At 37.3% G+C, this 17,596-nt stretch overlaps 1 protein-coding gene across 8 annotated transcripts in view; it reads right to left on the minus strand.

Moving 5' to 3' along the window:
• The window catches only part of UTRN (utrophin), a 500,702-nt gene that overhangs the window by 370,932 nt on the left and 112,174 nt on the right, over positions 1-17,596 (minus strand). For all 8 annotated transcript variants that reach the window (XM_088023855.1, XM_088023858.1, XM_088023856.1 and 5 more), the window contains 8 exons: positions 13,838-13,930; positions 12,317-12,394; positions 11,877-11,969; positions 9,583-9,755; positions 6,936-7,051; positions 6,094-6,254; positions 1,493-1,696; positions 386-567 (listed from right to left, as the gene is read on the minus strand). In XM_088023855.1, the coding sequence (XP_087879981.1) occupies positions 386-567; positions 1,493-1,696; positions 6,094-6,254; positions 6,936-7,051; positions 9,583-9,755; positions 11,877-11,969; positions 12,317-12,394; positions 13,838-13,930 (1,100 nt within the window). The remainder of the gene's footprint in view (positions 1-385; positions 568-1,492; positions 1,697-6,093; positions 6,255-6,935; positions 7,052-9,582; positions 9,756-11,876; positions 11,970-12,316; positions 12,395-13,837; positions 13,931-17,596) is intronic.

Consider the following 17,596-nt stretch of genomic DNA (forward strand, 5'->3'; position numbering starts at 1 on the left):
GAACCCTGGGGAGGGGGAGGGGAAACTGCTCTAAAAAAAAAACGTTACAAGATGGAATTCTAGATAAATACTACATAGTCCTGTCTTCAGATAGAGTTCATGGTTAGCCGATTTTAATACTGTGAAGAGATAACTGTCCATATGAAATGTCTTCTCCTTTTCTGTTAATTTCTGTATTCCAACATTTACCTTCTCATTCGGTTAACATATCAAAGAGGAAACGAAGATCACACAAAATTCCAACAACATTACAAAAAGAAAAGTGCAAATTTTACAAGGCAAGTTCTGAAATTATCTTGTCTTCACAGACACGCAGGCTTTAACTGAGCCTAACTGGGCAACACAGTCGATGGAATAAAGGGTTAATTTCTTTGCTTCCACTCACCGGGACTGTCTGTCCATACTATCCACCCTAAGTGCCTCCCATCTAGCATTTAGCAGGGTCATTTGTTCCTGAATCTCAAACTCCTCTTCATCTGACAGAGTTCCTTGTGTTATCAGCTGGTTTCCTGCCTGCAGGACACTCCCCACACTGCTCTGGTGTGCTGTCAGCTCCATCATAAAAGCCTAGAAAGGTACATCATTTTGATTTGTGAGCTGCTCATTGAAGAAAAAAAAAATCTTAATTAAATTGTTAATGCCTAATATCAGTGCTGCAGAAAAGAGTAGCCATGTAGAGTATAAATAAAGTAGACTTTGATCCAATTGCTTAAGCGCTGAATATAGGAACTAAGCAGCTGGCCTAAGTAAAAAGGGGAACAGATCAAAGAGGGCAATGTTATATCTGATAGTAACAGCTATTTTTAAATAAATGCTGATTATGCTACTGATTGTGAACATGGAATTATGAGAAAATAGAGGAAATAAAACACCATGCTCACCCAAGAGGAACTGCTTAAGGAATATTACCATTTCTATTATTTTCAAATCAAAATAGCAAATAAAACCTGTCAATTAATATACCAACACACCAAAAAAAAATATTTAATCAAAGGAAATCTCCATATAATCAAATCATTACACTACGAAATATATATATTCTCAAAACAAGAGGAAATTTGCATTATATAAAATTATACAGGAACACCAGATATAACATTTGTTTAATTATCCAATAAATGAAAAGAGTCACTTTCTAGGGAGTACTCAAAACCTAAAGATCTGGTGTATTGATTAGCCATGCTGTGTTTTAATTATAACAATATAACCATAACTTCAGAAACAAGCAGTACTACCCATTAATTTTTGTCAGTGGCTCCACAGAATATACAAGTCATGATAAGATCAAAATCTGCTATCTAATTCCACTGCACAGTTAATGACCCACACCAATTTTATAACAAAGTCCTATTTAAATATCACAAGTCCTAAAATATGCCATGACCTTTCTGCGGAGAAGTGAATAAACAACACACATCGGGGCAGAGTCCCTGATTAAGGCACCATGACACCATGGTGGATGTCGCCTGCTCATCAGCTACACATTACTTACTTCATGGGTAGCAAACTGGTCTTTGACTTCTTCCACATCATCGGCAATGTCCTCCTGCTCCTGGAAAGTGTCCTCGGCAGAAAGCAACCAGGTCAGCACTTCCTCCAGTGCTATCTGGTAGCTGTCCAGATCCATGTCGACCTCGGCGACATTGCTGGGGGTTTCCGCTCCGGGGCTCTCATGCTCCTCCTCCAGCACTGAGCTCTAGAAAAACAAACCCAAGAAAACACCCACGAGCATCGTGAAAACAAGACAGTGCTCAACAAAGACACACTGTATCAAGAACCTTAAGGTTCCACCATGGCTTAGGCATTCATCCACTTCTCAGGAGCTGGGCATGGCGCAATGCCATGAACTAGGCAGGTGGCATTTATTAAGTGTGCTAGGAAGGCAAAGAGTCCAAAAGTGGAATGCACTCATGGATTCTGTACTCATGCAAATTCTAATATAGTTGGAGAGAGATAAATAACCCACATGAATCACTTCTGAAAATAAAATGGCTATTAGCAAAGTTATAAATTCCATGGATCCAACAAGGGATGCTATCTGAGTTCACTAAGGGCTAAAACAGGAAAGTTTTACATTTACATTTATGTAAATGTAACGGTGGGCCTTGAAGGATGTATATAATTTAAAGAAAAATAGATAGAGATTGGAACTCTGCTTTGACTCCCAGTTTTACTAAACTGCATTTTGCATTGCATTTTAGACACCGAAACACAGCCACACATCCAGGCTGGTATACCGAAGGTATTTTTTGAGGCAACTGCCCTCGAGTTTACCTGCTGGCCTTTTTTTAAGGACCTGTACAATATTATTATCTCAAGTTCTTTCTAAGCAATGGAGTATTGTCTCATATACTTTAAAATCTCATAACCAAATCAACTACCTCTCTCACTCATGGGCTCCTGTTCGGAACAAAACTTCTTTAAAATTTGTGTGCAGCCTGTCTCCACTTTATTACCCCTCAACCACAATTCATACATGTTTCAAACATACAAAAATGTATAGAGAACAATATATGAAATGCTTACGTATTTAGCATCTATAGTTCAATAATATTCCCTTTCACTCCAGTTTGGTTTTGGTCCTCACTACTCACCTCAAAAGGCTTTTGGTCAATGTTGCCAATAAGCTTTCCATTGACAAATTCACTTTTCTACATCATCTTTGGAGTGTCCGTGTAATTAACCAACAAACTAAAACATTTTTTATAATAATGGTGCCAGGACAACACACATAAACCAGAACTGTTCCAAACAAACCGAGAGAGCTGATCACCTATGTTTCTTCCACGTGGCTGAGCACTCCCCACTGTCTTCAGGCTCTCCTTTCCCTGCCTTCTCCTGGTAAAATAATATTTGTCAACCTCTAAGTAATGCATCTCCTCAAAATTAAGTTCCAGGCCCCTTTTCTTCTTCTGTATACCTTGTCTCGGTGGTCTCCTCCATTCCCATTGGAATGGCACTAAATTCCTCCAGCTAAAAACTAGGGAGCCCACCCTGGGTTTCTCTTTCTTTCACTTCCCACATTTAATGCATAAGAAATCTGTACCTTCAACATCTACCTCAAATCCATCCAGACCCTTTCACCTCCACAAAAAAATGATGTCTGTCCTCAGAGCTACAACTACCTGCTAAACACTGTCACCCACACTCCCACCTCCACAATCCACTTGTCACAGAGGAGCAGAAGGATCTTTGGAAAACAGAATCACATCACAAGACTTCCCTGCTTAAAATCTTTCATTGCTTTCCCAATGCTCTTAAGAAACAATTTAAAATTCTTAACACAGTTTACAAAAAAACTGTGACAGCAAGAAACAGTGTGTGCAGGCATGTGTGTGTGTATTGTGTATATGTGGATTTCAGGGAAGACTTCTCTGAAAAAGTCCCATTAAAACAGAAAAGACAGGAAGGCTTGCCATACAAATAGTAGGTGGAGGAGCATTTCATAGACAGGAAGGTACATGAACAAAGTCTTGGGGAAGAAGACAATGTCCACCATGACTACAGTGCAGCGGCCTGAAATGAACTGCAGAGGTAGTCTGGGCCTTGTAAATTAAAAGAGAAGATGAGGCCTTTAATTAGCATGAAGGCTGGAACAGAAAGAAAACACACACCAAAAACATTTTGGCGGAAGAATCAAACAGACCCAGTAAACCATATGCAGGAGTTAAAAAAACGAATCAGGGAGCATGCAGATGAAACACTGGATAATTAAGACACAGATGGTGCCAAAGACAGAGAAGGGAAAATGAGGTAAGTTCTGGACCTAAACTCCTGAAACTGTGGAGACAAAATAACCCTGGATATCATTTAGTACCAAACCTCTAGACTACAATGAGGATATCTGAGCACAAGGACAGTTAGTGACAGCCAAAGTCACTTAGATGGGCCCTACGATCCATGAGGGGTGAAATGGAAGACATTATTTAGCTGCAAATGTTCAGAAGGTAGTAATTGAAACACAAGAGGAGACTTTCAACTGAAAGTTTGATTTACAGAGAAATTCAAGAATTAGTTGCTGACTACCTAATACTCTACAGCATATGTTTATAGGAAGAACCAGAGAGGAAGGCTGGCTATCAGTGTTCCCTGGAAAGTAGAGAGTGGCAAACTCTGTCAAAGAATAGATGATTAAAACTTGACCACATTTTATTTCTTCAGTTAACTTAATTCAGCCTCTATGGCACTAATGAAAGCATGAAAAGGAAGAGGTTAATGTTAATACACTTGCTCTTAAGCAAACAGCAAATGGCTTCTCTAATTCTTATCATGTAATCCTGAGCACTAAACAGAAATGATTATTTTATCTATACATCATGAAAGGCAAATGAAATTTCCTTCCTTTTAAAGAATGGCTTTAACTGTACGAAGTAAAATATACCATCTTTTAACAAAAGGAACCCGATCCAATACAGAAATGACTTTAAAACCAAAAGGCAACCTCAGAAGATAATCTGAGCCAATTAGCAGGGAATCGTTAATGAAGGATAGCTATGCTACTCGAAACAAATGCTTCTCAGCATCCTTTTCAGTCAGTTATAAAACATTAGGGCTTTTCCTAAATATCACTTGATTTTCAAAACTACTAAAGAGCCCTGGGTTCAGAATCTGTCCCATCTCTTGCCCTCTTTCCTTCAATAAGTTATTTTCTTTTTCTGTAAATCATGCTATTTTTTGAAATGGAGAATATCAAAGGACTGGTACCTATTACCCGAAGAAAATCTGAAATAATAAGTAAGTTCTCTTAGCCCTGGAGAATGAAAAACAAGTGTTATGCCAACTCAAGACCATTGTCATTATATGAGAATTAACTAACATTTTTTTTAAAAAGGAACTTCTTGAAAGAAGATAAATGGCAATGCCAAAACAAATTTAGAAGGAAAAGTTACAGTGCTGACAGCTGCTGCATATTGAATGTCTATCAAGATCACTGTGGGTGCTTTTTTAAGTGGGTGGTTTTATCCAGATTTTTCCGCTAAAACTGTGGTTGAAAAGGTAAGTAAGCAACTCAAAACAAATAGTAACAGGAATGAACTTTGAACTTCCAAGCCCATGCTTTCTGCCTCTCTAAAATGTATTTCTTATCATTTTGAAATCCATGTATATCCCTTGGTTGCTGAGTTGGCTAACATGTTGGACCAAATGACTTTTGGAAAAGGTCTCCTCTAACTGTTAAGATTCTCTCATTTTATGAATTAAGAGAACTGGTTAGACTAAAGCAGAATAAGAAAATACGGATTGATTCAAGATAGGATAATTCAGGAAGAAAAAATATCTCCCTCAAAATATACATTTATAGCCTGGTGAATAAAATCACTGGAAGCGGGTGCCTAGGTGGCTCAGTTGATTAAGCGACTGCCTTCAGCTCAGGTCATGATCCCGGAGTCCTGGGATCGAGTCCCACATCGGGCTCCCGGCTCGGCGGGGAGCCTGCTTCTCCCTCTCACCCTCTTCCCTCTCATGCTGTTTCTCTCTCTCTCGCTCTCCAATAAATAAATAAAATCTTTAAAAAAATAAATAAAATAAATAAAATAAAAAAAAAATAAAATAAAATCACTAGAAGCCCTTAAATGAAAAACTCACCTAATAGCCTATTGTCAATTACTTCTCCTAAATGAAAGGGGAAATAAAGCTTATATTTTGATAGCCCTTGTGAGAATATGATTAAAAACTTTTTTTCAGTAGCAAAAAAAAAAGAAACAAAGATTAGTACTTAGAACAAACTAGGCTGATATGGGAAAACCATCTTCAGCACATGACAACAAAGATAAAATGAACAGACGATGGGAAAATGTAGGTTCTTAAGCCTATCATGCAGCAGCATGCTCACAGCCCTGGACTCTAACTCCAGACTTATTGTGTGAAATAATGTATGTTCCTTCTCAATAAAATCAGTTGAGCTACGGTTTTCCATTACATGCAGGTGACGTATGATAGCGTGCTAACTGATAAACTGAACCTCTTATGCCTATGTAAGCTGAGAACCCAAGATGTTCTCAGTCAAGAAAAGAATCCTCTGAAAGTGTTTTAATCTAGTACATAAGAGAAAACAAATATGGCAAGTCAAACTTTTTAATAAAAGTTGACCTGTACCTGTAAACTAATCTCTCCTTCTTCACATTCTTTCTTATATTTCCTTGGGAGTGTCTCTACTTCACGGATGGCATCTAGAGTGACTTGCTGAGGAAGCACCTCAAACAGAGATGTTAAATACATAATTATGGATTTCTTGTCAGGAAGCTGAACAGCAACATCTAAAAGTGGAAGAAAATAAGAAGCAGCTTAAATTAGATGTCCAAAATATGTGAACTGCTCAATATTAGCTATAAAATAACTACCGTTAGTACCCATAAACAATACTAGTATATAATATTTGTAATACCAGAGCTCAGTAAATTTCTAGTTCGTATAATGAGAGATGAGACAAAAGCAAAGAAGATTATTTATTTTGTTCAGTAACCTATTTCTTAAAAATCTTCCCTAAAAGCTTCCCCAAAATGTTCAGATAAGCTACCATTTAAGAGACACATACTTTATTTATAATATGAAAATAAGTTCAGAATTCAACTCTGCAATATCTGTAACTAAAGTTTTCACATTATATGCAAGAAGACCACATAAAAATGCATTTTAATTAAATAAGCCAAATATTAAATTGTTTCTCTAATAATTATATTTTCCTAAACCTTTAAATCTTGTGGGAGTATCAAGTAACTAACCTCCAATGATGTAATTAAATTTCCCCCCAAAGTATCCTACAAATTAAGTACAATAGTACTAATAACTAGTCTGCAATGAAATGGCTTGCACCATACTTCAAAAGAAAAAACAATCCACAATTCTAACTCTTTCTAAAAAGGAAAAAAAAAAACTATTTTTCAAGTATTCAAAATTGTATAGCAAAATTAAGGTTGAAATTAAACACTGAACCATACCTTCAGGATCTAACAGCTTTTCAATTCCCAAATAAGTTTGAGCTTTGCCAAAGGCATGTTCAAGTCTCTCAATTGGGGACATTTTGACAACTCTATCCCAGCTGAAGAGATCAGGTCTGAAATTACAATGCGAATAAAACTGAATGAAAATGAAATATATGGACAAAAGTAGTCACTGCTACAATTTAACACATTCCAGTTTTAAATTATTTTACTTGAAAATGAAGAAATGTTTATCTTTTATATCCCAAAGGCTTGTCAAATATATATTTTAAAGTAATTCATAATATGAAAACAATAGATAAGACATTCTAAGTTTCGTGTTGGTTAAATATGCCTATTAAAATCTGTGAAGTAACCACGAAAAGATTAGAAATGGTATATAGTATTTCCCAAATAGTAAAGGAAAAAAAGGGAAGAATCTATCCATATAAGACAACAAAGAAAAAAGATACAGAAAAGTTAAAAGAAATGAGAAGCTTATAACAAGAGGTAAAAAGGAACCTAAATACATCAATTATCACAATCAATGTTAATGGGCTAAATTCTCCAACTGAAAGACCAAGATTAGCAGAACAGAAAATCCAGCTTTGATCTGCTCATGGGATACTACTGCAACAAAACCCTGAGAGAACTTTTCATCAATCATCTCCCTCCATACTACTATTGTCTAGTATTTCCTTTCTATCTCGATTTTCTTTTAATCCAGCAAATTGGACATTATTGTTGCTCTGACTTACCCAAAAGTTGATCATTTTCTTTGTACTCTATCTGTTCTTGCATCTTAGACCCACTTAATTTCTGGGCTTTGCCTGCCCCACTTCCATACCCAGTTCCTCCTCTGACTTCGTCTCCTATTACTCCTCCTATTCATGCCACTGCACCCACTGACTTCCCAAATGCTAGGTCCCTCCTCCCCTCTTGCCTGATATATTTTCCTTCAGCATGTTTACCATTTCTAAATGCTATATGACCTACATTATCATTTTTTAAATTGTCTTCCGCCTTCTATTTGAAAGGACCAGGATTTTTGCTTGTTTTGTTCTCCGCTATACACCCTATACCTAGCATGTAGAAGGCAGTCCACACATACTTGCTAAATCGATTAAGCAATCATTGGGAGAAAGCTTTGGCTAAAATTCAAGTTCTTTGATAACATCTCTAAACCAGCTAGGAAGAGAGCCCAATCCTCTTTAAACTGATAAAGAAGAAGTGAAAGACACTTGGGTGTGGGAGTTCTTCAACTAGATAAAAAGTATATGAAAAGAGCTACAGCAGATACCAATCTTGTGGTAAAATACTGAAACTACTCCCTTCATTATGTAGAACAAAACATTCTGCTCACTATCACTTATTCAAATCAATATTGTTGAAGGACAAGGCACAAATGAGGGGGGAAGAGAAGAAAAGAGGAGAGAAGAAACTATTATGATTCATGGATAGTCAAAAAAAAAAAAAACCACCCTACAGAAACACGCAATTGCAGAAACATTTTTGTAAAATTTGTAAAAATTTAACAAGTTTCCAGATCTAAGATGTAGAAAAGTCAATTGCATTTTTTACATATCAGCAAAAAAATATAGAAAATAGAATTTGAAACAACAAATCATTTACAATAGCAATGAAACATACAATAAAATTTTGCCTTTCACATTTAAATCCTTGACGCATCTGGAGTTATTTTTTTTTTTTTAAGATTTTATTCACTCACTGACAGAGAGGACACAGCGAGAGAGGGAACACAAGCAGGGGGAGTAGGAGAGGGAGAAGCAGGCTTCCCTGCAGAGCGCGAAGCACAGAGCCCAATGTGAGGCTCGATCCCAGGACCCCGGGATCACAACTTGAGCCGAAGGCAGACGCTTAACAACTGAACCACCCAGGTGCCCTGGAGTTACTTTTGGGTATGGTGAGGTAAAGATCCAATTTACTTATTCACATGTGGGTAACCAGTTGTCCCATACTATCCATTCATCTGCTCATCTGCAACATCAGCTCAGGTGTATAGCAGGATGGAGCTATTTCTGAGTTCTTTATTCTGTTAGGCTGAACTATATGAAACTGCCATTCTTATATGTCAAAACAGTCAAATCTTTGCAATTTCACATTTTTCAGACCATTATTATATTCACGTATTTATTTATAGTACTATATATATAGTCTTAATAAATATAGCTTCATAACTAATTTTACTTCTGTTTGGGAGGTACTTCAACCTAGTTCTTCTTCAGGAGTGTACTGGCTCTCCTTGGGCCTTTAGTCTTTTATATAATTACACATTTTATGAAAAAAATCCACTGTCTTTATTTAATTGAGATTGCATTGAATTTATAGAGGTTTCCTTTCAGTAGGAGAATGAAAACTTAACACAATTCATCGTATATATTACTGGTTAGTGCTGAATGAGTGGAACTGAACTATGTGAATTATTTTACATTTTTTAAACTTATAAATATGTAGAAGAAACCAAGGACATTGCACCATGGCATTTGAGTCCTACGGAAATGAAGACTGATGTTTCTTAATGCTTAAGCATGTGCAGAGAGGAGAGTGGTGGTAGGGGGAAGGGGCTTTAGTGGGGATAGTCAGGGAGAGAGAGAGAAGAGATACAAATCTGTAAGGCCCACATCTAAGCAGGGTCATATCTCACTTGTGTTGGTGGAGCACGGCATTAAAGGCAAGTCCATCTGTCCAGCTGGTGGTGAAGTTGAGGACATTGACCTGGCTGTACGGCCTAGTAGACTGGCGCACCCAGCTCAGTAGGATCTTCTCACTATTTGTCTGTTGCAGGTCTGACATGACATCTTTCATGACGTCTTTTACCTGTTCAAAAAAACCATGCTGCCTATAACTTAAAATAGTTGCTAGAATCAAGTCCTTGAATAAGGAATATTACATTAATTAACCATCATGGATCAGGTAATTGGTACTCATTTTATCTCAAAATTTTCCCTTAAACACTGGAAAGATAAATATGCTTTTAACAGTAATCATTTTACGGTACTAGGATTTAGAAGTAATTTTTTACCTCACCTTTCTGCATTATGGTATTTTCTACATCTTAGCAATATTTATATTAGGTTTGGTGACAGTGAACATTGCTTTCATATCCACAAAGTAATATTTTAATACTATACACTTAGCAAACGCCTTTTTATAAGAGGAATACAATTTTTATTTTCTACAAAAACAAGAAAGGAAGAACTTTTGACTAACCACAAAATCAAAGAATGAAGTACATTTCATGATGGTAATAACAATTATAATATAGAACTATTATTTTATATCATTCTAAAGTAGTACATATAAGGGAAGTGTTCAAAGAATGATGTGGACATATGAAAAGGACACAAGAGCCAACTTAAGGGGGCTTGCTCGCAAAATAAATTGTGACAGTGAAAGATTACTGACCTATCAAATAAGTAAAAATCCATGAGTGAACAGTGATATATAAATGAATGGATGGATGAATAGGTAGATAGATAAACAAAAGACAAGGGAAAGCTCTTCCTTACAATTAGAAAGACAACAAATAAATGTAGAAGGAACAATGAAATTGGAAAATCACTATTTGCCAAGCATCACAATAACTGATCAGGTAAGAACTATGAATGGATCTTAAAACTGATGGAAAAATAGTTTAATAAGTAGCTGAATATTTACAGTCTCAAAGTATAGCCCCACAAGCTACTCTTTAATAACAAAGGGCAGTCACATTGCAGGGGAGACACCTTAACCCAAACAATAAAAGTTTATACTGCCAGAAAAAAACCTAACGGAAAGCACGTGCTTCCTGATATGGTATACTAAGAACTCAATGTCACTTCTGTGCCCCTGTGGCAAAAAATGAATAACCTGAATCTAATCATGAGAAAATACCAGCCAAACCCACATGGAGGGACATTCTACAAAGTAACTGTCCAGTATTTTTCAAAAAGGTTAATATCATGAAATACAAAGAAGGACTCAAAAAACTATTCCAGATTAAAGAGGACTAAAGAGATGTGACAAATAAATGTAATGCATGATTTTGTATTTTCTTTTTCTTTTATAAAGGCTATTACTGGGGCAATTGACAAAATCTCCATAAGATGTATAGATTACATAACTGTATTATTTTTATATTATCTTCTTGATTTTAATAATTGTATATTATTTTAGTGTATAATTACCATATGTTTAACAATATTAGCACTAGCACTATATTATATATTGTACATGCATATTATGATATTAACATTAAGAAGAGAATTCCTTGCTTTTAGGAAAAAGGTTTGTTTTTACAAAATACACACTGAATTATTTAGGCAAAGAGAAACAGAGAGAGAAAACAGAGAAATACAGATAATAACTGTCAGCATTTGGGTAACCTGAGTGAAAGGTATCCAGGAATTCTTTAAGCTATTTTTCCAACTTTTTCTATAAATCTGAAATTATGTCAACTTTTTAAATTTAATATTTTTTAAAAGATACCTTTTTTTCCTATGCCAGGAGAATACAGCTGTTTGTCAGACTCTTTCATTCCAAATTACTATGAGTTGAATTGTGTCCCCCCAAAATTCTTGAAGTCCTAACCGCCACTACCGGCTAATGTGAATGTATTTGGAAATAGGATCTCTAATGAAGGTAAAATGAGATCATATGGGTGGGCCCTAACCCATTAAGACTAGAAGAGGAGATCAGGACAAAGACACACACATAGAGGGAATACCATGAGGATACAGGAAGAAGGCCGTGATCCACGAGCCAAGCAGAGAGGCCTCAAAAGAAACCAACCTTGCTAACACATTGATCTCAGATTTCTAGCCTCCAGAACTCTGAGAAAATAGATTTCTCTTGTTGAAGCCACACAGGTTGTGGTACTTGTGATGGCAGCCCTAAGGAACTAACACACAAATGATACATTTTCAATTTCTATTAAGAAGTGATTGAAAATTTCCCCACCTGCCAGTGCAAAATGATGCTCCAAAGTAATCCCAAAGTCAGTTTGTGATTTCCATCTACAATGTCAGTTCCTCCTATATTCACTAAATCCACCTATTAAGAAAAAAACAAAAACAAACAAAAAAACTCTCTTATGACAATTTTGCCACAGAAGTCAAGACTTTTGTTTTAGCACCTTTAGACAGCAATATATGTGAATGATAAGAAATTTCAGAATCAGCTATACCTAAATCTCAAAAATGTATTATTTATACAATAGATCAATAAAGTAATCAGAAAAAGCATGACTATTCCCTCACTCACAGAAAAGGTTCAATACTTGTTATGAGAAAAATGTTTCCAAAAATCAGCTGATGACAACGCACAGAGCAGGTGGCTGGTCTGACAATAAATAATCCTGATGGCACCAAAAAACCCCAAAAGTCACACTGCAAACTTACATTGTTCTGATGTAAAACCTGCAGCACTCTGTTGACATTATTTAAAGCATGGACCCTTGTGGAGCCACGTTCCTTTGGCTAGAAAACAAAACATGACATTGAATGAGACAGACTCTCCACATTGCCAATGATACTGAGGTATACAGAGAAGCTCAGCATGCAGAACCTCTCTCTGCCAGGAGCTCGGGCTGGCTTCTCAGGCCACCACGGAAGTTAGTGGTGACAGAATGCAAATTACCCCATGAACATCTTGAGATAGGAGGTCCCTTATTTGCCTGAACACTAGCATTCAAAAAATACAAAGCCTGTCTGATCCTACCCCCACAGATTATGACTTAATGATTCTGGGGTGTAGCAGGGGTTTCGAATTTCTAAAAAATTTCCCTGGTGATTCCAATGTGCAGGTCTGTTTGGTAACCAATGCTTCCGGGACAAAGTTTCTTTTATCTAAACGGGGCTGAACACAGGAAGACTGAGAAGTCATGTCACCTTCACACTGCACCAGTGTGCACAGAGCTGGGAGGATTCAGAGGCAGTATCCCAGGTTCCAGGTAGCATTACAAGGGCCCACTGGGAAGGCAGGAATAGCCATCTGGGGCAAGGTGATCTGGGAGGCTTCTTTCTGCCTCACTGACCAGGGAGTCTTACTCTGAGAGAGGGATCAGCCTCTCCAATAGGTACCTTACCCACCATCTGGAAGGCAAAAGGCAGAGTACAACACCTCACGTTTTGGCAAGAAAGGAATTCATCTTCAGGAGCGCATTTCCCTATCCCTTTCATAGTAATTCTACCTCTAGTGTTAAAGTTTGTACCCACAAAATGCATCCTCTTCATTAGCAGAGTTATTTCTGTGTGAGTATAACATGTAAAGTAATAGAGTTGGGTTTGATGAAGAAACAAAGATAATACTGAAAAACTGAGTAAAATTAAATGCCATCGCTTTTAACAACTCTTTAAGATATTTATTAAATAACATTTAAATGTGTTTTCTACAACTAACATCTTCTAAAAAACAAAAAATGTGTTTTCTTTTTTTTTCTAAAGATTTTATTTATTTGACAGAGAGAGACAGCAAGAGAGGGAACACAAGCAGGGGGGGTGGGAGAGGGAGAAGCAGGCTTCCTGCCAAGCAGGGAGCCCGATGCGGGGCTCGGTCCCAGGACCCTGGGACCATGACCTGAGCCGAAGGCAGATGCTTAACGACTGAGCCACCCAGGTGCCCCCCAAAAATGTGTTTTCTACTATTCAAAACATTATGCCCTCTTTCCATAGCCATTCTTCTTTTGTAATTCTCTCCTGGGCTCCCTGAGAGTAATAAATATAATATATAATCTTATCTCTGATAAAAATAGAACCCTCAACAAAGCCTCAATAATGCTGTATCAAAGATTCATTGAAACACTTTTTTTTTTTAATGTTCCTATTTGGGCCTTGACATTGTAAGTACCCCCAGAGGGTCTTCAAGTCAATAATGATGAGAGACACTCTGTTAGTCTGGTTCTCAAAGATGACTCCTCTCACCAGTGATGTTCCTGTGAGGCCTTCCAGAAGATCCAGGAGCTTCCTTCCATCTTTGAGGTCTGTGAACATATCATTGATGGGTGGTTTTCCACTCTATGAAAGAAAAAGTAAATTATCAGTTTCTTTAGCAGCAGAAATTCCATACATATGTGGCAAATAAATGAATGGTTTCATTTTTTTTCCAATTAAAAGTCTGGATGGGCAGCAGACTATTCAGCTTTGCCTTGTATGGAAAGAAACATAATTACAGAGAACTCTGAAATCCATAACAAATGCTTTAAGCTGAACAATATAAACTGCATTATTTCTTATATAAATTGCATTATTTCTTACAAAGGGAGTAAATAAAGCTATGGGTAATGTCCATATGCCTTGCCTATGGTATATATCCCTGAGAAGGAATGATAAAGAGATGTGCTGAAAAATACAGGAACAGGTCATTTTGTCCACAATTTCAGCTCTCTGGTGTGCACCTATACTTCTAGCTATAATTTCTAAACAATTATGACACTTGGGCTCTGTGTCTAAGTAAGGTACCAATCCAGTATTTCGAATGGCAAAGCTTATAGAATTCCTAAACTTGCATCCCTAATTGATAAATAGCTCCAACTTCCACCAACCAACCATACCCTTGTGTCTGACGCCAGAAAATCCCACCCACCGACAGGCAGATCCTGTATGATCTGATGGCTGTATGCAATAGGAAGATTACTACACAGAAAATCAGGAAGCCTCAGTTTTAATTCCAGTTTGACCATTAACAAACTGGTAAACTTAAATCAACCTCTTAACCCTTCCTCTGCATCACAGGCTAAAAATCCAATAAATAATATTATGTGAAAATGTCTAGACAACTATAAAGCACAATGTAATAAGTGTGACATCATTATGTTGTATCAAATTATTCCCCTTTAATCTGAAATCTCCACAGAGATTAACAGTCCTAGTTCTGTCAATAATAAAGATATTTTATAATTGAATAACTATTTTATCTTTTTCACTTTTTGCTTTAAAAAACATAAACAGGGGCACCTGGGTGGCTCAGTTGGTTGTGTTCGACTCTTGGCTCAGGTCATGATCTCAGGGTCGTGAGATCATGAGATGGAGCCTGCCATCAGGCTCTGCGTTCAGGGGCATCTGCTTGAGAGAAAATTCTCTCACTCTCCCTCTGCCCACCACCCCCCACAAGCTCACACACATGTGCGTGAACTCTCTCTCTCTCAAAATAAATAGATAAATCTTTAAAGAAATCATACATAAAGTCATATGAAGCACAATTTTACTCTGAGCTTGAAATGGAGGGGGAAGGAAGCCATTCTGAAGTTTCCTAAAACTCAGCATTTTCCATTTTTCCTCCTCTCCTGATATTTACATTTTTAATTAAATGTAAAGTATTGTCAACTAATGAAGACTAGCATGGCTTTTGGATAGTTCACATACTCCAAATGAGGGGAAATATGGTAAAGTTTTCACCACAGAATCAGTAAATAATAATAATAATAATAATAATAATAATAATAATAATAATAAGCTATGACTTATTTGTGTCTGAAACAAAGCAGTTTTTCTTGTCCCAGCTGCCATTCTGGTGAGCAGTGCTGGTGTCAGGGACACATGGAGTATCTCCATCAATCACAATAACAAACTGATTTGCATGATGTGGGAGATGTGGCCAAAGGGTCCAGAGGGGATACTCCGGGAGGAGCTCCTTGCATGTTAAAGACTTCCTACCAGTCACCTGTAAAAGCAAAGGGAAGAGTGGCCCTCATCATCTGCTACCTCTAACCTTCCTCCTCTCTAAGCCCACCAAAGTACACTTCAGAGAACTAGCCACCAAATAACCAGATTCCTTTTCAGGGAAAGACGAGTAACTCTGCTCTGAGCATGAAGGGACAGGAATATAGGTAAAGCTCATGGGACAGGAATATAGGTAAAGCTCATGGGATATCGAGGGACACCTGGGTGGCCCAGTGGGTTAAGCATCTGCCTTCAGCTCAGGTCATGATCCCAGGGTCCTGGGATGGAGCCCTGCACTAGGCTCCCTGCTCAGCGGGAGAGTCTGCTCCTCCCTCTCCCTCTGACCCTAACCCCCAACCCCCTCGTGCTCTCGTTCTCTCTCACTCTCTCTCTCAAATAAATAAAATCTTTTTTAAACAATAAATTAAATAAATAAATAACAAAGAGGGATACCTAGACATAGAAAGGATCTTTAAAATTACTGATAACATATGATGATTGTCTTTCTCTGAATGACTTATTTCGCTTAGCATAATATCCTCTAGTTCCATCCACATCACTGCAAATGGCAAGATTTCATTTTTGATGGCTGCATAATATTCCATTGTGGTGGTGGTGTGTGTGCACACACACATACTATATCTTTATCATTCATCTGTTGATGGACATCTGAGCTCTTTCCATAGTTTGGCTATTGTGGACATTGCTGCTATAAACATTGGGGTGCATGTACCCCTTCGGACCCCTACATTTGTATCTTTGGGGTAAATACCCAGCAATTGCTGGGTCATAGAGTAGCTCTATTTTCAACTTTTTGAGGAACCTCCATACTGTTTTCCAGAGTGGCTCACTGGTATGTGGAATTTGAAAAACAAGGCAGAGGATCCTAGGGGAAGGGAGGGAAAAATGAAACAAGACGAAACCAGAGAGGGAGACAAACCATAAGAGACTCTTAATCTCAGGAAACAAACTGAGGGTTGCTGGAGTGGTGGGGGGGGTGGGAAGGAGGGGTGGCTGGGTGACGGACATTGGTGAGGGTATGTGCTATAGTGAGCGCTGTGAATTGTGTAAGACTGATGAATCATAGACCTATACCCCTGAAACAAATAACACATTATATATTAATAAAAAAATAAAGTATAAAAAATTAATTATTTAATTAAAAAATTACTGATAACAAGTACAGCTAATAATGTCTTCTCAAATCCACTATCCATTTTCAAAAATAAATAAAATAACATAAACCAGCACAATATAAAATAAGGTAAATATAAATATTAGCCCATATGACAATTATGAATGCCCATCAGTGATTTCACTAACAAAAAAGCCTTTCACTGGCCATATAACTCTTGGCAAGTTACTTGGCCCTTCTATATCTATTTGCTCATCTGTTAAAAAAGATGACAGATGTTCAATAAATCATTGATACTATTATTCATAGTAGGAGCATAACTTAGTGTTTCCACTGTCATAAAACTGCCATAAAATTTCAACAATATCTGGAAGAACGAATAAAACAAAGAAGCACTTCTTCATCCCAGGCAAGAATGTAAAAGCAGATTCTGAACCTGAGTACATGTTAGTGTCAATTCATAGATAAATATCTTCTCAGTCCCAAATTCACTAATAGGATGACCGGTAGGGATACATCCCCTTCCAAAGCCATGAACATGATAAGACTAGAGCACTGTGCTGTAGGTCTGCACCATGAGACAAGCCATAATTCAACAGCAAACTCACTAGATTCTTCCCTAAGCTCCACTGCTGGTCCATGGCAAAGTAGGAGACATTAGGAGTAGCATCAGTTTTTCTAGATGAGACACTCTTTTCCTCTCTCACTTGTCTAGTTCATTGGTATATTGAGCAACAAACCTTGAGAAAAGCTCCCTGTGGAGCATTCTGTTGAAACAAACATGACCCAGACACAGTCCTGTCTTTCTAGAAGTCATTCATACGGTATAACCAATGCCCTTCTTTTCTTTAAAAACGTAAAACAAACAAAACCCTACAGTAACAGCA

This window comes from Eumetopias jubatus, unplaced genomic scaffold (assembly GCF_037043125.1).
Source record: "Eumetopias jubatus isolate StellerSeaLion01/CBP00866 unplaced genomic scaffold, mEumJub1_p1.0 scaffold_6, whole genome shotgun sequence".
Classification (NCBI taxonomy): Eukaryota; Metazoa; Chordata; class Mammalia; order Carnivora; family Otariidae; genus Eumetopias; species Eumetopias jubatus.